General features: G+C 41.0%; 1 protein-coding gene across 9 annotated transcripts in view; it reads left to right on the plus strand.

Annotated features, from left to right (window-relative positions):
* Window positions 1-23,884, plus strand: part of ASH1L (ASH1 like histone lysine methyltransferase) — a 173,606-nt gene that overhangs the window by 134,763 nt on the left and 14,959 nt on the right. For all 9 annotated transcript variants that reach the window (XM_057315003.1, XM_057314999.1, XM_048225436.2 and 6 more), the window contains 10 exons: window positions 1,549-1,622; window positions 3,157-3,202; window positions 3,320-3,428; window positions 9,632-9,838; window positions 9,967-10,113; window positions 18,701-18,809; window positions 19,166-19,330; window positions 19,483-19,577; window positions 21,978-22,135; window positions 23,339-23,491. In XM_057315003.1, coding sequence (XP_057170986.1) covers window positions 1,549-1,622; window positions 3,157-3,202; window positions 3,320-3,428; window positions 9,632-9,838; window positions 9,967-10,113; window positions 18,701-18,809; window positions 19,166-19,330; window positions 19,483-19,577; window positions 21,978-22,135; window positions 23,339-23,491 — 1,263 coding nt within the window. The remainder of the gene's footprint in view (window positions 1-1,548; window positions 1,623-3,156; window positions 3,203-3,319; window positions 3,429-9,631; window positions 9,839-9,966; window positions 10,114-18,700; window positions 18,810-19,165; window positions 19,331-19,482; window positions 19,578-21,977; window positions 22,136-23,338; window positions 23,492-23,884) is intronic.

The following is a 23,884-nucleotide window of genomic DNA, read 5'->3' on the forward strand; positions in this document are numbered from 1 at the left end:
GTGCATCCAAAACCATTCTCATTTGTCAGTCTTCCCACTTATTTCATGAGGAAAATTTAAGTGTTGGAAAACTAAAGATTCTCATGGTAGTGGATACAAGTTTTCCAAAATTCCAGTATTCACTTCAAACTCAAATTTTATCACTGAAAACAGATACGTTCAGTTGTTTGTTGAAGTAACAAGCTCACTTCACTCATTTTCACTTCCTAAGTCCGAATAACCGTACTTTGTCAGTTATTCTTTCAAGTACAGTTGGTATATTCCATGGAAGAAGCTGGCCCAGCTCGCCTTTCTGTCTGCACATGCGTATTTCCTGGACACAGCCACCAAGGGTGCAGCGCAAGTGCTCTGCGCATACTCCATTGTGCCTTGCAGAATATTAACATTTCTGACTTGTGGGTCAAGATTTAATACACTTTTTATAACTTCATCAAAAGCATTCTTAATGTTTAATGCTTGTATGATGCTGGCGTGGTTCATTTCTGTTCGTTTCATTCTTCTAGAACAGTTTCCTGCTGCTTGCCTTGATTCCTACTAAGATGCCAGCAGTCCTATCCACCATTGCTTTTACACCATTAATACAAATGTCAGCGTAGTGAAAACGTCATATAACATCTTAGTAGTATTAGTATAGTAGTAGATATATAGTACTTAGTAGTATTAAGACAATCTTTAGGGGCGCCTGGGTGGCACAGCGGTTAAGCGTCTGCCTTCGGCTCAGGGCGTGATCCTGGCGTTCTGGGATCGAGCCCCACATCAGGCTCCTCCGCTATGAGCCTGCTTCTTCCTCTCCCACTCCCCCTGCTTATGTTCCCTCTCTCGCTGGCTGTCTCTCTCTGTCAAATAAATAAATAAAATCTTAAAAAAAAAAAAAAAAAAGACAGTCTTTACCCTTTGGATCCCCTAGGATTAGCAGAGCATTGAGAACTGCTGGGATAGAGACAGTGATAGGATGAATACACACATAACAGGTTTAGCTTCCTGCAGGAAGTGTCACCTAAAGGGCAGAAAGGTCAGAGAGTAAGGAAATTGAAGCAGCCTCTCTAAGGTAGAAAAGGGCTTTGACTTTTACTGGTAGTGCTACTGGGGAGGGGGGTTGTTAACAGATCATGAATTTGAATGTAAATAATCTTGAGTTATTTAAATTCAGGGACTCCTATTTTAGAAAATTCTTATACTTCCCGTTTTTACAGACAACCTGACATTATGTATAATAATGTAGAAGAACAGCTGCCAGATGCTCTAGTTAATAATTTCAATAATCAAACAATTCTTAGTTTTTAGTTGGCTTCATAATGACCTGTGTATCTTTTTATAGTAAGTTTGCTATGTTAGTTGTTTTATATAGGCTATATTAAAACATATCTTTAGCATTTACCACCTGGAGCATGATGGAAAAGAGTAGCTAAAATTAAAAATTGGTGACAGAAATATCCATAAAATTAAAAATTAAATCTTTATTTTTCTAGTCAGTGCATATTAGATCTTGTGGGTGTTTGACCCTTTGTATGAATAGATAGTGAAATTGATAGTATTTTTTTGTTTCAGGAAAGTATCTGAGGCAAAAGAGAATTGACTTCCAGCTTCCCTATGACATCCTTTGGCAGTGGAAACACAATCAGGTAGGAGGAGCCTATCTTATCTTACCAGGTTTCGCTCTTATGGATGGGTGGAGGGGATTGCAAGTCTCTCTCTGCCTCCTTGTTACGCTCTATGCTCTGTGCTCTCATCTTTAAAAGTATAGAGAACTGTCCCTGTGAAGGTTAGAAACTAAGAAAAATGAATTTGCATCCATATCTAATGTGACCTATTTGCCTTTACTCATACTTCAGAATAGCAGTGAGTTCCTGCTTCTCTAAGCAACCTTCTGTTATTAGTCTGGACTTTTATTTTGGTAGCAGAGCTCTGTTCTGTAAGAATCCTGTTTGATGCAGGTCCCAGGAGAATTTAGATGTACTGCCAGCAGCACTAAAAAATTTCAGGCTTTATTTTTGTTGGCTCCTTCCCATCAGTTTGGAATTTATTTTTCATATACAAAGGAGATTCTTCTACCACAGGAAACAGGGAAAATGTTTAACACTCGTATACTTTTAAAAGATCTTTATGTTGGGAACTAAAAATAGGAAACTGCTGTTTTTCTTCGCTGCTTCCCTAATTGAAAAGTTTCCCCCAGTAATGTTTGTAGTTAGCTGTAGCCCCAGGCCTCATGTTGAGAACAAGCGTCAGGAAATAGAAGTTGTCCTGCAGATGAGGTGAATAGGCTCCTGACCTTTGCCAAAATTCCACCAAAGTTCAATGTTGGAAAGCCAAAAGCAGTAAACATTCCCCTCTACTTTCTCTTCTCTTGGTGGCCTCTCTTGAATTCTGAGAGGATCAGTATGTTAGATATCTGTCTCTGAATTCATGACCGTGAAGGAGACAGTGCTCTGACTATCCCCACTGAAAAATGGTGGTGGGGGTTTTCTTGCAGGTTGATACACCCTCACTTAGACCACGGTGCTGCTTTTGTTTGTGCTGTCTCTTAGGGTAAAACACTGGCCAGCTAATCACCTCTCTTGAAATACCTTCCTTTTTTCTTCTTTTTTTTTTCTGAATGCATTCTTAATTGCAATAGGAGAGCTTCATTCCCTGCCTTCCCTCTCCCCTGTATTCACTAAATTAATTGCCTTAATTAAAATGTGAAATGTGTTTTTCTAGAATACCCACTCTGAAAAGGCCAGGGTACTCATCTTTTTAATTTCGTATACTACGCAGACCATCTCAACAAGCCCTGTCAGTGTTTTCCTTTCTTTTCATAGAGGCAAATTGAGTCTTAATGTATCCAAAAGTATAACTTTGTTCCGCAGTGTGATTTTCGTTTAAGTCTGTCCACAGCATGCACATGATTGAGAATGGTTCTCAGGAAGCTATTTCACGTTTTTTCTGTTGTTGAGTCTGTTTCTCTCTCACCCTGATCTAGTAAGTCACTTTTTATTTCAGGGTAAAAAGTGATCACACCAAGAATTTCCCTCAAATGTATCCAATCCAGAAAGTCTTATAAATATTCCCGTACAAGCAGAGCATGTAGATAATTTTATATTTTTAGTGATTGATGCTGTTGTCTGGCATTTGAAGTTAAATGCTATATCAAGATTTTTCTTTTTTTTTTTCTTCTAGCTATACAAAAAGCCAGATGTCCCACTGTATAAAAAAATCCGTTCAAGTGAGTAACTTGGGAGCTATTTTTTTCTGCCTTCATACCATCAATGTTCTTCTTAGCCTAGCACTTAAAAAATTATCCTCTGTGTTCACAAATTATTCTTTGCTATCTTCTCTCAAGATGTCTATGTTGATGTCAAGCCCCTTTCTGGGTACGAGGCCACCACCTGTAACTGTAAGAAGCCAGAAGATGACACCGGGAAGGGCTGTGTGGACGACTGCCTCAATAGGTACTATACTAAACTGACTTCACTAAAAGCACAGGCTTTAGAATAGATGACACTTCATTTGGAGGGAAAAGTTAAATAAGCTCTTTGATTTCCTCTCCTGAAGTTGCACATGGCTATATAAAACCAATTGATGGGCTGTCTTAATCTTCTTGGACTGTTATGGCAAAATACCATAATCCTGGTGGCTTAAACAGCAGAAATTTATTTCTCACAGTTCTGGAGGCTGGGAAGTCCAAGGTCAAGATACAAGTATTTGATGTCTGGTGAGAACCCACGTCCTGGCTTATAGACAGCCACTTTCTCCCTTTGTGTTCACATGCCCTTTCCTTAGTGCATGCTTGTGGAGAAAGAGCTCTCTGTTCCTCTTCCTGTAGGGACACTAATTCCATCATGTAGTCCCTACCCTTACACCCTAATATAAACCGATTGGCCTCCCAAAGGCTCTACCTCCAAATAACCATTACATTGGGAGCTAGGGCTTCAACTATTAATTTTGGGGAGACACAGGCATTCAGCCCATCACATGGGCTACGTAGAGTAACTGAAAAAGAATAAGATTTAGGGTCTTACCATACCCAGGTTTAAATCCTCTTACTACGTAGGAGACCTGAAGAAAGTTATTTAACCCCTCTCATAAAAATAATACCTTCTGGGGAGCCTGGGTGGCACAGCGGTTAAGCGCCTGCCTTCGGCTCAGGGCATGATCCCGGTGTTCTGGGATCGAGCCCCACATCAGGCCCCTCCGCTATGAGCCTGCTTCTTCCTCTCCCACTCCCCCTGCTTGTGTTCCCTCTCTCGCTGGCTGTCTCTATCTCTGTCAAATAAATAAATAAAATCTTTAAAAAAAATAATAATAATAATAATACCTTCTTTACGGGGGACTGGGGTGAGGATTTTATGAGACAATGTTCATAAAGTATTCAGCATAGGGGCGCCTGGGTGGCGCAGTCGTTAAGCGTCTGCCTTCAGCTCAGGGCGTGATCCCGGCGTTCTGGGATCAAGCCCCACATCGGGCTCCTCGCTGGGAGCCTGCTTCTTCCTCTCCCACTCCCCCTGCTTGTGTTCCCTCTCTCGCTGGCTGTCTCTCTTGTCAAATAATAAAATCTTAAAAAAAAAAAAAGTATTCAGCATAGTTTAGAAACTTTCCTAGATCTCTGTACATGGTAGCCATAATGAGGGAGTAAGGTAGGATGGTGACAGTGAGAAGAAAGGCATGATGTATTCTGAAGGAAAACTGGGATGGTGAACCATTAGCATACACACATAGATGTGCACGTGCTGACTGGGTCCGTGGCACTGATGAGCGGTGGTTATGCTGTTGTCAGAGAATGAAAGTATGGGGTCTGGCTAGTTTGGAGGTCAAAACTACGATTTTAATTTGAGGCCAGTGAGTTCTAAATGACATGGAGATTTCAAAGTGGAAATGTCTGATGGAGACCCAAGAATGGAGATCTAATTTGTGGGTTTTAGTAACATAAGCAAATTTACAGTAAAAAAGAACCAGTGAACTTTACATCAGTACTTCCTCTTCTAGATCGTTTTCCTGGCCAGAGACAACTGCTTCCCCAGTCTGTCTAGTCAACTGTCCTATGGGCTAAGGGAATCAGTGTTTTAGTACGTCCTGTATCAGCATGCCAACTGGTAAATTCTGCCTTACCACATGAGTGTTAATTCACTTCTTGTACATACACACACGGTTTTAGGAGTCATAGCTGCTGGCCTAGTCTGTGTTGTGCACTGATTTTTTTTTACTCACAGATGTTTTATATATATACTTTTTTTTCCTTTTTTGGTCTTTTTTTTTCTTCTTTTTATATATACACACTTTTATGTATCAGTGTGGTCCACAAGCTCACCATTTTTAGGAGTTCTGTTATCTTCCATAGGTTGATATGCCCTAGTTTGCCATCCTTCTGTGGTTCATCATTCAAATTATTACCAATGTTTTGCTATTAAAAATCGCACCACTAAAACAACTATGTAGACTCCCTTTTTTTTTTAACCCTTAAGGTGTACTCTCGGGAAGAAGAATTATCTGTACAAACTATTTGAACATTTATATAATTCTTACTATATGCTATCCAAAAGCTGTCATAAATTAATGAGTTAATTTGGAGTATCACCACTAGAATATGAATATACTCACTTCCCCATAGTTCCACCTCCTTTAGGCATTCACATCTAACATTATTTTTGGTGCTTTAATATTTCATTGGTTTAATGTTTGGGAATATCATATGTCTTTAAAATTGCTTAAATTTGCATTCCTTGATATGCTAACATTACTGTTTCTTTATATGATATTGCATTGTCTATGAAATTGCCATAATATAGCTACCATCTCATTGGTTAGTTCCTCTCTTTTTCACAGTGGTCTAACGAGATAGGTAATAGTTTAAATTTTATAAATGAAGGATCCTAGAGTTTGAGTAGTAAGTTGTTCCGTATTCTGTACAACACTTACAGAATTTGAACCCACGTGTGTTTGATTCAAATGTCATGTTCTTTCCACTGTATACACTGCTTATTGTGTAAGTCGTTAGTCTTTTAATCACATAGAATTGAAATCTGAATATTTACCTTTACATAATTACATTGGTTGTCTTACATCATTTTTGTTACTATGGGTATCACATTTGTCCTTTCCATTGTGTTGCCTTGTGTTGTGTTGCCTTCCGTTGTGTTAAAAAAAAAAAAAAAAAAACCCTCAGATACAATGCTGCCGACTTTATGAGAATATGAACCGTACATATTCATGCATCTAATGAATGAGGTGATAAATGCATAAATACTGAAGAAACATTAAAATATATTATTCAGTGGGTGTTTCCGTATATATTTAAAAGTAACCCACATAAAGATTTAGTTAAATGGAGCTACCTAAAATGTCTTTCCTGTCTTCGTATGCAAGGTTTTGTAAATATTTGTGGGGAAAGCTCAAAGATCTGTAAGATTCAATTTTATGTCTATGTAAGGCTCATGTAGCCCAAAGGAAACTGAAGGACTGTTTTTAAAAACAAGTAATGGGTTTTTATAAAATATTTTTAAAACGTGGCTTCTTCTCTTCTAAACAGTTTCTAGGAATCATCAGCGTTGTTTACAAATTCTGTAAGATCTTCCTAGTTAATACTTGAGTCTGTACACCATCCATATCACACCTGGTCCTGCTCCAGAGTCGTCCACATTCCCTAGAGCAGAGTCTCATAATTCATTTCAAGCTGCTTTTTAATCCTGTACCCTTTTGTTCACAGCATGTACGTACGTGCAGAGCCCACTCTCTCAGTTCTCACAACAACAAACATGTTGTGTAACAAAGCCAAGTACTTAGGAGAAGATAAAAGTATATTGCCAAGTAAGCCTTGTAATGTCACCGGAAGGGATTATGCTTGAGTTCACAGGCCACAACCTGAACGTTGGGGTCCCTGGCTAACTCCCTGTTAGATCCTACCTGTTCTCCTTTGTTGAGTGCAGTTTACCTCCACTCGCCCCGCAGTGCGGATCTCCAGGAGCCTTCACCTGCTGCTGCAGAAGAGCAGTAGCACTTCACATTCTTGGTCCCAAAAAGTAGGGAGGATCCTCTCTCCTGCCTCCAAGGCTTACTCCTTCCTGACCTGGCATGATTTATAGTGTGAATAGTTTTCAAGTGAAAACCCGTCTCCATTCACAGGGGATGGATGGTCTGACCTCCATAACTAGTTAAATCGGTCATGCTACTACACTTGCCAGTGACTATTAAACATTAAATCTCACCCTGTGAGGGAAGAAGCTTTCCAATCTAGGTCTATATTTAGAAGGGGGAGAATTCTCTAGTCTTACAGTGAATGGCATTATGTGGCTAAAGATACTGGCAATTGGGACGCCTGGGTGGCTCAGTCGTTAAGTGTCTGCCTTCGGCTCGGGGCGTGATCCCGGAGTTCTGGTATGGAGCCCCACGTCAGGCTCTTCCACTGGGAGCCTGCTTCTTCCTCTCCCACTCCCCCTGCTTGTGTTCCCTCTCTCTCTCTGTCAAATAAATAAAAAATCTTAAAAAAAAAAAAAAAAGATACTGGCAATTTATGCTGTAAGTCAACAACTCCATATCTTAGTTTGCAGCATCTGCTTTCAGATTTTGATAAGTTTACAGTTTTGTTTTCCAGACACAATGAATAGAACCATGTTTTACTTTTTACGTAAAGGGCTTATCTTGATAATTGAAACGAATCGAATATATTTCAGTGCTTTCAACTCTAGAAATCAGAAATTTTCAACAACCTCTAAATGAGTGCTCTCTAGCAGAAATTTTTTAAAATTGATTTTTAAAATCTCTTTCATCTCAGCACTCTGTTATATTTTAGTTCTTTTATCCACATAAAGCTTACTGTTTTGTGTGTTTTGAGGTATGAAAATTCAGGTGGGGTATCATGAAGAGGGGGTTACAATTGAAACTATGAACATGAACGAGGCTTCCTTTATTTTTTTATTTAAATTCAGTTAATTAACATGTAGTGTATTATTAGTTTCAGAGGTAGAGTTCAGTGATTCCATCAGTTGCATATAACACCCAGTGCTCATTACATCACATGCCCTCCTTAACGCCCATCACCCAGTTACCCCATACCCCCATCCTCCCTGAATGAGCCTTCTAAAGATAAGAAGAACAGGACTGTGCCATGGAAGGTAGAGAGGGAAAAAAGGATTTCTGGCGGGTTTTTTTTTAAGGATTTATTATGGGAAAGATGGGAAATCCATTATCATAAAAGATCAAGAAGGAGAGCATTTTCGTATTCATTCAGCAAAGAATTCATTAAAAGAAAGAATAAAGGTGGTGAATTTGACAGTAACAGTGTTTTTCTCACAAGTTAAGCTAATTATCTTGAGTTGAATAATCCAGTGGATACTTTCTCTGCTTACTCCTCATTCATGTGATTTGACACTGTGCGTTCTGCCCTTTAGGTAAGGATGATGTTTATTTGAAAAATGACTATGAAAGTACTTTAAATTATAAAATGTTAAATGCTTTCTTTATAAGGTTTGTAAGTTATGATATGGATGTGTGTGTGTATGTTATATAAAATATGTGATATTCTGATCTACCATTATATTTTTTTTTTAAAGATTTTATTTATTTATTTGACAGAGACAGCCAGCGAGAGAGGGAACACAAGCAGGGGGAGTGGGAGAGGAAGAAGCAGGCTCCCAGCAGAGGAGCCTGATGTGGGACTCGATCCCGGAACGCCGGGATCACGCCCTGAGCCGAAGGCAGACGCTTTAACGACTGCGCTACCCAGGCGCCCCTACCATTATATTCTTGATCCTCCCTTGTTTTAATCATGTTCAGTAGCCTTACTGGGATTCTGAACCATACACCAAAACTAAATGGCTTTTCTGAAAGATCCAGAAATGTAAAAAAAAGAAAGCAGTTAGAAGACATGTGCATAACAAATTTTCTCTACTATGTTGAGAACTTTTTGCTTGTTAATTCACTAGAGATTATAAATTCAGCTAGTATAGAGACTGGAAATGTTATTTCCATTATGGAAATGTCATTTACACTAATGAAATATGAAATTCTTATGAAACAATGATAGTGCAGGGGCGCCTGGGTGGCTCAGTCAGTTAAGCATCTGTCTTTGGCTCAGGTCATGATCCCAGGGTCCTGGGATTGGGCCCCACATCAGGCTCCCTGCTCAGTGCAGAGCCTGATTCTCCCTCTCCCACTGTCCCTCTCCCTGCTCGTGCTCTTTCTCAAATAAATAAAATCTTGGGGGGAAAAAAAAGCTGTGCAAATGTACTGTATACTTAAAAATATTTATGGTGTAAAGTTTATGTGTGATTTTACCACAATTTCAAAAGAAAAAATCTGTAAATGCCCATCAGCTACTTCAAAATAAGAATGCTATGTAATCTTCAAATTATTAATTCCTCTATGGGTTGTAGTTTTATTGTAGTTTTAGTCTTAGCACAGAGCTAAATATGATAGTGTTTACCCAGGATGCTTAGTGGACAGTTAGGTTAATAATCTATTCAGCGTTTATAAATTCACTTGGAAATTTTCAGTATCATTAAGTTTCGAAGTTGTATACTCTGCCCTTGTGAACCTTGTTAACCAGTCCAACCTTGTTAAAATAAAAATGTAATGTATTTTAAAAGTTCCTGTAAAACAAAAATGGGTTCATCAAGGCATATATAATAATTGACATACAGTTTATCTCTTTTCTTTCTAGAATGATCTTTGCTGAGTGTTCCCCCAACACTTGCCCCTGTGGTGAGCAGTGCTGTAACCAGAGGATACAAAGGCATGAGTGGGTGCAGTGTCTAGAACGATTTCGAGCTGAGGAGAAAGGTTGGGGAATCAGAACCAAAGAACCCCTGAAAGCTGGGCAGTTCATCATTGAATACCTAGGGGAGGTTGTCAGCGAGCAGGAGTTCAGGTACAGTGATGAATGATGATACTCCAATAAAATGACAAAGGTACCAGATTAGAATGAAAAATGAAAGATTTCAAATTAACTTTCAATTTAATCATTAATTGACTTTGAATTCTTCCTCTCCTCTTTAGGAATAGGATGATCGAGCAGTATCATAATCACAGTGACCACTATTGCCTGAACCTGGATAGTGGGATGGTGATCGACAGTTACCGGATGGGGAATGAGGCCCGATTCATCAACCACAGCTGTGACCCAAACTGTGAAATGCAGAAATGGTAAGGAAGGAGGGGAAGGTGAAGTCACAAATCCAAGAGAGCAGAAGGCATTGAGGGTATCAAGAGATGAGCCTTCCCGCAGTGTGAGTCAGCTTACCCAAGCACCTCAGGCAATTCCCTGTTATACCATATCCTCCAGGCAGAGAGTCAGCTGCTGGAATTTCTTCACTTCATCTTAACTACTACCAGAAAAATATAACAGTATATACGATAATATAATAACAGTAATACCTAATACTAATCTTCTGCTTACTCTGTGACAGGTATTGTGTTCTTCCCCAGTGAGTCACTCAGCATATTTATTACATGCCCACTGGATTTGTCATAGTCAGAAACAAAAATAAGTAAAATAGATAAAAATCTAACTGAAAAACAAAAAATTACATATAAAAAACAATTCAAAAAAGATAATAGAAGATTCTGAGAAGATGGTGGAGTAGGAAGCATTGGGAGTCTGTCTCCCCTTAGATAATTATACTGGCAGAATCTGTCTGATGGAACAATTTTGGGGTCTATTGAAGGCTTGCAACTAGTAGGGGAAGGCTGAGATGGTAAATTGTGGTTCCTTTTAGTCCATTTCTCTTAGAACAGTAGCAACTACCCGTGCCCTACCCTCAGCCACGTGGCAGGTAGCTATGCAAGCATTCCAGCAGCTTGCACACAGATTGCAGAAGCTAGGATGGGTAAGGAGGACCCTGTCCTCTAAAAATGGGGAATCTGGGTTCTGATTGCTGCCTCTGATCACAGAAAAGATGGGCAGCCATTGTGGTTGCCCCTCCCACCATTATTGTAAACCCCTCTCCCACCACATGAAGTGACTTCCAGGAGATTTGAAGGGCCAGGGCCCTATTTTCTTCCCCTTCATTTTTCACTTTTTTTTCCCTTTTGTGGGCCAGAAATTAAAGATTAGGACATGTGAGCCCTGGGGAAGTAGGGAGAAACCTTATTTCCAGACATACCATATTATTAGGTCCAAATTTGCAGTGTTCAAGAAAAAAATCACAAGGAATACAAAGAAACAGAAAACTATGGCTCGTTCAAAGAAAAAAAATAATAACTCAAAAGAACCTGTCCCTAAAAAAGACTCAGTGGCAAATACGTTAGACGAAGACTATAAAACCAATGCCCAGAGATGCTCAAAGAACCGAGGGATGGGGGCACCTGGGTGGCACAGCGGTTAAGCGTCTGCCTTTGGCTCAGGGCGTGATCCCGGCGTTATGGGATCGAGCCCCACATCAGGCTCTTCTGCTATGAGCCTGCTTCTTCCTCTCCCACTACCCCTGCTTGTGTTCCCTCTCTCGCTGGCTGTCTCTATCTCTGTCAAATAAATAAATAAAATCTTTAAAAAAAAAAAAAAAAGAACCGAGGGACGATGTGGAGAAATTCATGACAATGATGTGTGAGCAAAGTGGAAATACCAATAAAGAGATAGCCTAAAAAGAAACAAATTCTGAAAAATACCATAATTGAAATGAAAAATTCACAAGAAGGATTCAAAGGCAGATTTGAGCAGACTGAAGAAAGAATCCATGAACTTCAAGATATGACAATGGAAATTCTCAAGTCTGAGGAACAGAAAGAAAAACATTGAAGGAAAGAGAACAGACCCTCAGGTACCTCTGGGATACCATCCAGCAGACCAATATATGCATTGTGGGTGTCCCAGAAAGAGTGAAGAGAAAGAGGCAAAGAGAGTATTTGAAGAAATAATGGTTGAAAACTTCCTAAATTTGGTGGAAGACATGAATATAAATAAGCACAAAGCTCACTGAACTCCAAGTAAGATGAACTCAAAGAGACACAGTAAGAAACGTAATCAAACTTTCGAAAGATAAAGAGCAGATCTTGAACGCAGCATCAGACAAACAAATCATCACATACAAGGGATCCTCAGTAAAATTATGTGCAGATTTCTTCTCAGAAATTTTGGAGGCCTGAGGTGCCTGACTGGTTCAGTCAGTGGAGCCTGTGATTCTTGATCTTGGGATTATGGGTTCGAGCTCCATGTCGGATGTTGAAATTACTTAAAATTAAAATCTTTAGGGGGCGCCTGGGTGCCTTCAGCTCAGGTCATGATCCCAGGGTCCTGGGATTGAGCCCCGAATCAGGCTCCCTGCTCAGCGGGAAGACTGCTTCTCCCTCTCCCACTCCCCCTGTTTGTGTTCCCTCTCTCTCTGTCTCTCTCTCTGTCAAGTAAATAAACCTTTTTTAAAAATTTATTTATTTAAATAAATAAAATCTTTAGGGGCAACTGGGTGGCTCAGTCATTTAAGCATTCTGCCATTCTCTGAGGTCATGATCCCTGGGTCCCGGGATCAAGCCCTGCATCAGGCTCCCTGCTCAGTGGCAGTCTGCTTCTCCCTTTGCCCCTCACCGCACTTGTGCTTTCTTGGGCTCTCTCAAATATCATTAAAAATAAGATCTTAAAAAAAAAAAAAGTAGATGACTTAAACTCTCCAAGTGACAGAATGGAATTCAACATCCATTTATGATGAAAACTTTAAACAAAGTGGGTATAAGGGGACATTCCTCAACATAATAAAGGCCATATAAAACAAGCCCACAGCTAACATCATACTCAATGGTAAAAATCTGAAAGCTTTTACTCTTAAGATCAGGAAATGGATGGGGCGCCTGGGTGGCTTAGTCAGTTAAACAGCTGCCTTCAGCTCAAGTCATGATCCCAGGGTCCTAGAATCAAGCCCCACATCGGGCTCCCTGCTCAGTGGGGAGTTTGATTCTCCCTCTCACTCTGCTGCTCCCCCTGCTTGTGCTGTCTCTCAAGTAAATAAATAAAATCTTTAAAGAAAAAAAAAAAAGATCAGGAAAAGGATACTCCCACTACTTTTATTCAACATAGTACTGGAAGTACTAGTCAGAGCAATTAAGCAAGAAAAAGAAATAAAATACATCTAAATTGGAAAGGAAGAAGTATAACTGTCTCTGTTTGCAGATGACATGACATTATACATAGGAAACCCTAAAGACTCTACCAAAAAACTGTTAGAACTGATAAACAAAGGGGCGCCTGGGTAGCGCAGTCATTAAGCGTTTGCCTTCAGCTCAGGGCGTGATCCCGGCATTCCGGGATCAAGTCCCACATCGGGCTCCTCTGCTGGGAGCCTGCTTCTTCCTCTCCCACTCCCCTGCTGCTCGCTGTCTCTCTGTCAAATAAATAAATAAAATCTTAAAAAAAAAAAAAAAAACATAAAGTCAATTAACTGGTCGCAGTGATGATTAACTGGGTCCAAGAATGAACTATCAGAGAAATTAAGAAAGGAATCCCATTTGCAAAGCAGCATAGAAAATAAAATACCTGAGAATAAATTTAACCAAGGATGTGAAAGGCATGTACATTAAAAACACTAATAACTCATCAGTGAAAAAAACTGAGTAAGGCTCAATGGAATGGAAGAATTAATTATTGTTAAGTAATATGCTCTTGCAATGGAAGAATTAATATTGTTAAGATGTCCATACTGCCCAAAGTGGTCTACAAATTCAATGCAGTAAAAAATCAAAACTTCAATGGCACATCTCAGAGAAATTGAACAAAGAATCCTAAGACCCCAAATAGTGAAAGCAATTGAAAAAGAAGAATAAAGGTGGAAGTATCTCACTCCCTGATTTCAAACTATATTACAAAACTATAATCATCAAAACAGTATAGTATTGCTTAAAATGACACAAATGAGGGTGCCTGGGTAGCCTAGTCATTAAGCATCTACCTTCAGCTCAGGTCATGTTCCCAGGCCCTGGGATCATGCCCTGCATCGGTCTCCTGCTCAGCGGGAAGCCTGCTTCTCCCTCTCCCACTCCCCCTGCTTATGTTCCCTCTCTCGCTCTCTCTCAAATAAATAAATAAAATCTTTTTTTTTAATGACACAAATATAATAGCTCAGAAATAAACGCATTCTAGGGGCGCCTGGGTGGCACAGCGGTTAAAGCGTCTGCCTTCGGCTCAGGGCGTGATCCTGGAGTTCCGGGATCGAGCCCCACATCAGGCTCCTCCGCTAGGAGCCTGCTTCTTCCTCTCCCTCTGCCCTGCTGTGTTCCCTCTCTCGCTGGCTGTCTCTATCTGTCAAATAAATAAATAAAATCTTAAAAAAAAAAAAGAAATAAACGCATTCTTGTATGACCAATTAATTTACTCAAAAGAGCCACAAATATGTGCTACAGAACAGGCAGTCTATTCAACAAATTGTGTTGGGAAAACTGGACCCCTGTCTACACCATACACAAAAATCAAGCCAGGATGTATTAAAGACTTGATGATGGCACCTGAAACCATAAATTCCTAAAAGAAACTGTAAGCTCCTTGACATCATTCTTGGCGAGGACTTTTTGGGGTTGACACCAGAAGCAAAGGGCAACAAAAGCAGAACTAAGCAAGCGGAACTACATCTAACTATAAAGTTTCTATAGAGCAAAGGAAACCATCAACAAAATAGAAAGGCAACCCACAGAATGGGAGAAAATATTTGCAATTCATGTATCTGGTAAGTGATTAATACATAAATATATAAAGAACTTATACAACTTGGTAGCAGCAAAGCACATCACTGCCAATTCTGCAGAAATACTGAGGATTATAAGAGAATGCCACAAACAGATGTACACCAGAAAATTGGATTACCTAGTTGAAATGGACAAATTTCTTGAAACACAAAACCTACCAAGACTAAATCATGAAGACACAGAAAAATCTGAATAGACTCATAACTAGTAAAGAGATTGAATCAATAATCAAAAATCTCAACAAAGAAAAGCCGGTTCTGAGCCTGATGGTTTCACAGATGAATTCTTACAAACTAATGCCAATCCATCTCAAAACTTTTCCAAAAAATCGAAGAAAAGGAAACACTTCCTAACTCATTCTGTGAGGCCAGCATAATCTTAATACCAAAGCCACAAAAAAACTACAAACCAAACCAGTATTCTTTATAAACATTGATGCAAAGTCCTCAACAGAATACTGGCAAACAGATTTTAGCAGCATGTTAAAAGGATTATACACCCTGAACAAGTGGGATTTATTTCTGGAATGCAGGCATGCTTCAGCATCGGAGAACAGACCAATGTAACATGCCACATCAACAAAATGAAAGGGCAAAAAAACAATCATCCCGGAGAAAAAGCATTTTACAAAGTAGAAGGAAACTACCTTAACCTAATACAGTAGCCCTTCCTCATCCACAGTTCCACTTTCTTTGGTGTCAGTTACCCGTGGTCAGCCTCAGTCTAGATGCAGGTGATCCTCCCTCTGGCGTGTGGTCAGAAGGGCGGTAGTAGCCTAACGCTACCTCATGGTGCCTACGTCGTTCACTTCATCTCACTACGTAGGCGTTTTGCCATCTCACATCATCACAAGGAAAGGAAGAATGAGTATAATAAGATATTGCGGGGGGAGGGGTGCGGAGAAAGAAACCACATTCAGTTAACTTTTATTACACTGTATTGCTGTAATTGCATTTTATTATTGTTCTTAATCTCTTACTGTGCCTAATTTATAAGTTAATCATAGCTATGCATGTTTAGGAAAAAACATAGTATATATAGGGTTTGGTTCTATTCACAGTTTCAGATATCCATATACCGCACAGATAAGAGTGGACTGCTCTGAGAGTCCTATATGAAAACGCACAGCAGGGCACCTGGGTGGCTCAGATGGTTAAGCGTCTGCCTTTGGCTCAGGTGTGATCTCCAAGTGCTGGGATCGAGTCCCACATCAGGCTCCCAGCTCAAAGGGGAGCCTGCTTCTCTCTCCCTCTGCTCCAACCCCTGCTTATGCTCTCTCTGTCTCTCTCTGTCTCTCTTTCTCTAATAAAAAATTTTTTTAATCTTCAAGTGACACACACAAAAAAAAAAAAACCCACAGCAGACAATTCTCAGTAAAGACAGAAGGCTTTTCCTGTAAAGTCAGGAACTACATAAGGATGCCCATTTTTGCGCTTCTATTAAACATAGAAGACATTCTCACCAGAACAATTAGACAAGAAAGAGAGAAAAGACATTCAAATTGAAAAGGAAGAAGTAAATATAACTTTATTTGCATATGACATGATTTTTTTTTCAAGATTTTACTTATTAAAGAGAGAGCGAGAGAGAGCACAAGCAGGGAGGAGAGAGCAGCAGACTCCCTGCTGAGCAGGGAGCCGTATGTGGGGCTCAATCCCAGGACCCTGGGACCATGACCCGAGCCGAAGGCAGACACCAACTGAGCCATCCAGGCACCCCTGCATATGACATGATCTTATATGTAGAAAATATTAAAGACTCCACAAAGAAGCTGTTAGATCTCAGGAATAAATTCAGCAAAATCACAAGGGTACAAAGTCAACACACAAAAACCAGTTGCATTTCCATACACAGTGAACAATCCGAAAAGGAAATTACAAAAACAATTTATAATAGCACTAAAAAGAATAAAATACTTAGGAATTAACCAATGAGGTGAAATAATTGTACCGTGAAAACTATAAAACATTGCTGAGAGAATTAAAGAAGGGACGCCTGGGTAGCTCAGTTAAGTGTATGCCTTCCTTCCATTCAGGTCCTGATCGCAGGGTCCTGGGGTTAAGCCCTGCATCCGGCTCTGCACTCAGCTCTCTCCCTCTCCCACTTCTGCTCCCTCTCTCTTTCTCAAATAAATAAAATCCTTTTTTTTTTTAAAGTAGTCAATAAACATAAAATCGGTGCTTAATGTCTTTAGCCACCCGAGAGAAATATTAAGCTGTGTTGGAAAACTGCATACTCCCCCAAAATGGCTACAATCAAAGAATGACAATTCCAAGTGTTGCCGAGCGTGTAGTATGACATGAATGCTTTTAGATGCTGGTGGAAGTGTAAATTGGTGTATAACCATTAAAAAAAAAAAGTTTGCCAGTACCTATGAAAGCTAAACATGCCCAGTAACTCCAAAACTGCACTCCTCAGTGTGCCCCCAGCAGAGGTGAGTGTTCATGGTCAAAAGGCATGTGCAAGAAGATCACAGAAATGTTTTTATAACAACTAAAAACTATCAGCAATCCAAATATTTATCAACAAAAAATATTTATCTAAATTGTGCTGTATTCATACAATGGGATGCTACACAGCAGGGTAAAGATACGTCACAGCTACAGTGTAACATTGAGTGGAAGAAGGAAGCATATGACTGTACCTCCTACGGTATATTATTCTGTATGATTCCATTTACATGAAGTTCAAAAGAGGCAAGACTGCTCTGTGGTGATAGAGATTAGAGTTGTGGCACATCCTGTGTGGAGAAGGTACTCACTGGGAGAGAGAGGTTTCTGGGAGGTTACACAGGTGTAAAGATACAGAAAATTCAGCAAGCTAACTCTACATCTAGAATTTGTGTATTCTGCTCCATGTAAGAGCCCCCCCAGGGGCACCTGGATAGCTCATTTGGTTAAGTGTCCAACTCTTGACTCTGGCTCAGGTGGTGATCTCAGGGTTGCGGGATCGAGCCCTGTATCAGGCTCTGCGCTGGGCATGGAGTCGGCTTGATTCTCTCTCTATCCCTCTCCCTCTCGCTCTCCCTTCCTCTGCTCTCCTCTCCTCTCTCCCCTCTCCCCCCTTCCCCTCTCTAAAAATAAATAAGAATCCCCCCAGAATTTTTAAGTTAATTTATTTTATTTAGTAACCTCTACACCCAACATGGGACTTGAACTTACAACCTCGAGATCAAGTGACACATGCTCTTCCGACTAAGCCAGCCAGGTGTCTCACAAATCCCCGCCAATTTTTAAAACAGTACAGTGTATAATAAAATTTTAAATGTTGCAGTGTAGACCAAGGGTCAGCAAACTTTTGGGGTGTGCCAATAAGAATTTACAAAGACATGGGAGAGGTTTGCTGTAGTTTGCCACCACTAGCATAGACTAAAAACGCTTTCCAAATTTAGGGGGGAAAAACCGGAATATATTAGAGAAATTTACATTTGATAAGGATAGGATCCAAGCTAAACCTTGATGTTTCCAACATTGGCAGGGAGGCAGGAATGAAGCAAGAGAAGAAAAGCTGTGGCATCAAACAGCCTGGATTTGAATCCCCTGGTTTTGAATGCAGCTTACTTGCTATGTGACTGTGAACAAACTGTTAAAGCCACAAATACTTCCTGTATAAAATAGGGATCAGAACACCTCGCTCTTTGGGTGGTTCTGAAGGGTAATGAGCTAACCCGTTATCAGTAGGACATGCTGGTTAAGATTTTGAAGCCAGACTGCCTTGATTTGAAACTCAGTTTGATTCCCGTAGTTATTAGCTCTATGACTCTGGGTAAGTTACTTAACCTCTCTGTGCCTCAGCTTCCTCATTTAGAAAATGGGGCTATAATACTACCTAATAATAGTGCCTGCCTTTTGGGGACGCCTGGGTGGCTCAGTTGGTTAAGCAGCTGCCTTTGGCTCAGGTCATGATCCCTGGGACCAGGGATTGAGGCCCACCTCGGGGAGTCGTCTTCTCCCTCTCCCTCTGCCCCTCCCCGCTGCTCATGCCTGCTCTTGCTCGCTCACTCTCAAATAAATAAAGTCTTTAAAAAAAAAAAAAGAATCTCTGCCTTTAACCTTCTTCTTCTCTACAGGTCTGTCAATGGAGTGTACCGGATTGGACTGTATGCTCTTAAAGATATGCCAGCTGGTACCGAGCTCACTTACGATTACAACTTCCATTCCTTTAATGTGGAAAAACAGGTAAGCATCATCAGTTCACGAGGGAGGTGGGACTGTACCTCAGGCCTTCTGTGGGTGGTTTTCACCGCACTTACCGGGGTGCCGGCTCTCCATCACGGGCTCAGAACTCGTAGAAGGACACTGCTCGGTCGTGTGTGGTCTTCAGTCAGCTCTTCACTTGGCTAGTGAAGAAGTTTTCCCAAAATGTAATCTTTCCTTTCCATGGAAACACATTTGTATTTATTTTACTTTCAATTATTTTCCTCTGTATAAAAATTTCTTGACTGAAACTTAATGTTGGGTGTCCAAATGCTCAGACGTTCTGTTTGAACTTGTGAGACTGCAGACCAAAAGCATGACTCTCTTTCCTTTCAAAGCAATTGTGTAAGTGTGGCTTTGAGAAATGTCGAGGAATCATCGGAGGCAAGAGTCAGCGTGTGAACGGACTCACCAGCAGCAAGAGCAGCCAGCCCGTGGCTACACATAAAAAGTCCGGACGGTCAAAAGAGAAGAGAAAGTCCAAGCACAAGCTGAAGAAAAGGGTGAGTAATGATCTCATTCCTGGCTTTCCCCGCACAGCTGCCTGGGGGAAGTTACAGAGAGAAGGGCGACAGCGGAAGGTGGGCCCAGTGCTCTTCGAGGGGGTTTCTGATTGACCCTGTCTTTCCTGCAATCCAACCCATGTGTTTTTCAGAGAGGCCACCTCTCCGAAGAACCCAGTGAAAACATCAACACGCCAACAAGGTTGACGCCCCAAATACAAATGAAGCCAATGTCTAATCGAGAGAGGTAAAAAGGAGGGTTTCTTGGGTTTGTGTGATTTGCTTGTCACTTTAAAAATTACTAAACATCTGTAAGCTTGAGTCATTTCTTTTGTGCAGGAAGTCTTCAGCCAAGAATCAGAGCGTATATAAATTTGGATGGGGGGAGTATGTCTATTTTCCCCAGTTTCTAACTGAAATTTAGCATTTCCTTCAAATATGATCATAGGCAAAAGGGGGGGGGGGGGTATTTGCAGTTTCCATGACTTTATCACCAATGTTCACATTTTCATATCCTGTTACAGTGTTACAAATATCTCAAAATACCATTTACGTGATTTCTACCTTGAAATGACTGTGGTTGTTAAACCCACCACTAGCCACTAGATCTTGTCATGTGTTAAAAAATTAATGTCACAGGGGCGCCTGGGTGGCACAGCGGTTGGGCGTCTGCCTTCGGCTCAGGGCGTGATCCCGGCGTTATGGGATCAAGCCCCACATCAGGCTCCTCCACTATGAGCCTGCTTCTTCCTCTCTCACTCCCCCTGCTTGTGTTCCCTCTCTCGCTGGCTGTCTCTGTCTCTGTCAAATAAATAAATAAAATCTTTAAAAAAAAAAAAAAAATTAATGTCACAATTTAGGGTTTTTTTTAATATTCTGAAAACAGTTTTAGTATATTTGGTTTCCTTTTTAACCCTGTGTATTAAAAATTAAAAAAATTTTTTATCAATCTGAAATTCTTGAAATACTTTAAAACTTTGTTCAGAGAAGGGTGACATGGGCTTCACCAGACTGCCAAAGGAATCCATGGCACAGAAAAGGTCAAGATTCCCTGCTTTGTTGATACATTAATAGAGCAGTAAAAAGGATCTTTAGTGATCATTTTTGTTCTTCCCTCTGTTCAGGTAAGATTCGTCCATGTCAGAAGTAAGCGAAGTAAACACGTATGTCCTGTGTTTCAGACTGTCTTGGGACATATTCTGCATCTTCCCTGACCATATGCTCCAGTATCTTAGAACATTCATCTGCATTTGTAACTTTACTGTGATTTTGGCCCCTTTCGTCCCATATCACTTTGAGTCATAGAAGTTTCAAACTTCAGGAAAACAGAGATGATCTAGTCAAGTGGTGTTCTGCTTTGGCTGCATATTAGCCTAGGGAGCTTTTAAAACCTCCTGACACCCAGGCCACACCTCAGATCACTTAAACCAGAATGTTCAGAGGTGGAACCCAGGCATCAGTAGTTTATGAAGCTCCCCAGATGATTTCAGTGTGACCAGGTCAGGAACTATTAAATTGGCCAAATTTTAATTTACTGAGGCCCACAGTTGGAGATTTATCCAGTGTCACATCTGTTTATATGTGCACTAGGGTGGGAACCAAATTATGGAATCATCAAATTGTGTAGGGTCCTTGAAGAACACACATATCTTACCTACGCTTAGAGGTCTACGTGGAGTACTGCACCCAGCAGAGTTTGCCCAGGCATATGCGTCTCAGACTTCTCTGCCTCTATCCGCCAGTCTAGCTCTCCCTGTTAGGGCTGTTCCTGAGCCCGTGCTTCGTCTTGGCGTCTTCACTTTGAGTCTATATATGTACTCGGTAAATCTCTGCCTTCAGGTCAGGCTCTTTCAGTTGCCAGAGTTTTTGCAGCTCTTAAGTGGTATTTTCCAGGTATTTATAAATAATAGAGGGGAATGTTTTATGTTATATGGAGGGAAAAAAAAGATGCAAAACTGAATTATGTTTCCCCATATATAATTATTTTATGATAGCTGAATTCATTTATATTCAGTATATATATTCATTTATATCATCAAAACAATGGTTTTGGGGCACCTGGCTGGCTCATTCAGTAGAGCATGGGACTCTTGATCTCTGAGTTGTAAGTTCAAGCCCCACACTGAGTGTAGAGATTACTTAAAAATAAAATCTTTAGGGCTCCTAGGTGGCTCAGTTGGTTAAGCATCTGCCTTTGGCTCAGTCCATGATCCCAGAGTCCTGGGGTCAAGCCCCACACTGGGCTCCCTGCTTAGCAGTGAGTCTCTTTCTCCCTCTCCCTCTCCCTCCACCCCTCCGCCTACTTGTGCTCACTCTCTCTCTCAAATAAATAAATGAAATCTTTTTTAAAAATCTTTGAAAACAAGAATTTAGTTTTTAAAAAATGGTGCCCAGGGGCACCTGGGTGGCTCAGTCGGTTCAGCATCTGCCTTCAGCTCAGGTCATGATCCCAGGGTCCTGGGATCGAGCCCTGCATCAGGCTCTCTGCTCAGCAGAAAGCCTGCTTCTCCCTCTTCCTCTGCCTGCTGCTCCCCCTGCTTGTGCTCACTCTGTCAAGTAAATAAAATCTTTAAAATATAGAGAGAGTGGACATGTAATAAATGCTTATTGAATTAATGAATAAAAGAACTTCCTTCTTTCCTTACAGGAACTTTGTGTTAAAGCATCATGTATTCTTGGTCCGAAACTGGGAGAAGATTCGGCAGAAACAAGAGGAAGTAAAGCACACCAGCGATAATCTCCACTCAGCATCATTATATACCCGCTGGAATGGCATCTGCCGAGATGATGGGAACATCAAGTCTGGTACGGCCTGGAAATGAAATGCTCCTGTTAATTCCATGATACTGTCTCAAAGTGATTATTTTAGTTGCTTTCATTCTATTCAATGGTTCTTTTTAGTCTGGGCCAAAAAAGTTAAGATCCCAACGTACAAGCATCAATCAGCAATCACCTGTCCATCCCAGCTGCTCAAGTTCCTAGTCTGTGCTCTAGGGAATAGGAAGAATCCCCTTCACCAGCTTCCCAAATACCACCTACAGCCTGAGAGTGTCCAGACATGTGATCTATAGTGGGTCCCCTGCGTCCCTTCCAACCTGGAAAATAACTTGCGTATGGGTAAATCGTGACTCCGCATGCAGGAGAAAATGACAGCAGTGTAAATTTGAAGACTTCTTCCCCCACATTCAGATGGGCATTATATACACAGACATTCTGATTTCTGTTCTCTAAGCTTCTTGAGTGAATAATGTAACAGCGCTCCTGAGTTCAGATCTGTTGTCCAGAAAAGAACTGACAGCAGAGACACTGGCCTGTCCAAGCTTCCTTTCTAACTGCAAATCGAGTATTCAAAGCAAAGCTCATGCTCCTCTTTGAGTCTTTCCTTCTTCCCCTCAGAAAGTAGCAGCATTGTGTGGGTGTGAGGGAGTTTGCTGTGTGGGAACTTGATCGATGTGGAACTTGGCCTTCTGTCTTATCAGTAACTTGACTGGCATGAATTCTCTGAACTTACATCCCAATTAGGTTCAATCTTCTCGTAATAACAACAAGTACTTCCTGAGTATTACAGGGCGGTGCCTGAGCTCAGTACCTGACAAGCATTCTCTCATTTAATCTGCACGGTTCCCTCCCGAGGGAAGCGCTACCACTCTCCCGCTTCTGCAGTCAAGAAGCTGAGACGCAGAGAGCATGAGTACCTTGCCCAGGATCACGGAGCTAGGAAGTAGTGAAGCCAGAATTCAAACACAGACTCATTTTGGGCGCAGGCTGGCGGCCGCTGTACTACACAGCGTTTGGTCTGAGATCAGAGACTCGAACGTGCAGCTTCAGTCTCTGTGGTAAACTCAGTGTTTCCTGACGTTTCTTTAAGGAGGGGAGAAAGAACTCCACGATCACTAATCCACTTAATCACTTCAAGGAAAATAGAGCAAATGGCAAGAATCCATGGGGGAGGAGAAGGCCACACAGTGCTCTCTTTTCCTAGAACTGATTTTCACTGTATCCTTGCAGACGTCTTCATGACCCAGTTCTCCGCCCTGCAGACAGCACGGTCGGTTCGAACAAGACGGCTGGCAGCAGCAGAGGAAAACATTGAGGTGGCGCGGGCAGCCCGCCTCGCCCAAATCTTCAAAGAGATCTGTGATGGCATCATCTCCTACAAAGGTGACCACACTCACCCCAAAGGCTTTCCCTCAGCTTTCTGTGAAAACCTGCCACTCACCTTCACGTGAGACACCCAAGACCAAGAACGACTGACCAATCAGGGCGAGGGATTTAGGAGGTTTACTTCATTCTTCCTTTTGTCAGAGTGTAGAATTTACAGGACTGGTTTTGGTCTTCGGGGAGTGTTGATAAAATGTACATCCCTTGATCTATGTCAGTCCTTGGTATTTATTAGAATTTTACCATAGTTAAGTTTAGAAATCACATTTTTTAGCTATAGATAGAACAGGCCTCTGTCTTGGATGTAATTTACCTGAATGAGGCAGTGAATTAGCAATTTAAGGAAAAGGGTGTTATGAACATATGATTTCAATGTTTCCTAACCTTTTTTTT

Source organism: Ursus arctos, unplaced genomic scaffold (assembly GCF_023065955.2).
Source record: "Ursus arctos isolate Adak ecotype North America unplaced genomic scaffold, UrsArc2.0 scaffold_2, whole genome shotgun sequence".
Lineage (NCBI taxonomy): Eukaryota > Metazoa > Chordata > Mammalia > Carnivora > Ursidae > Ursus > Ursus arctos.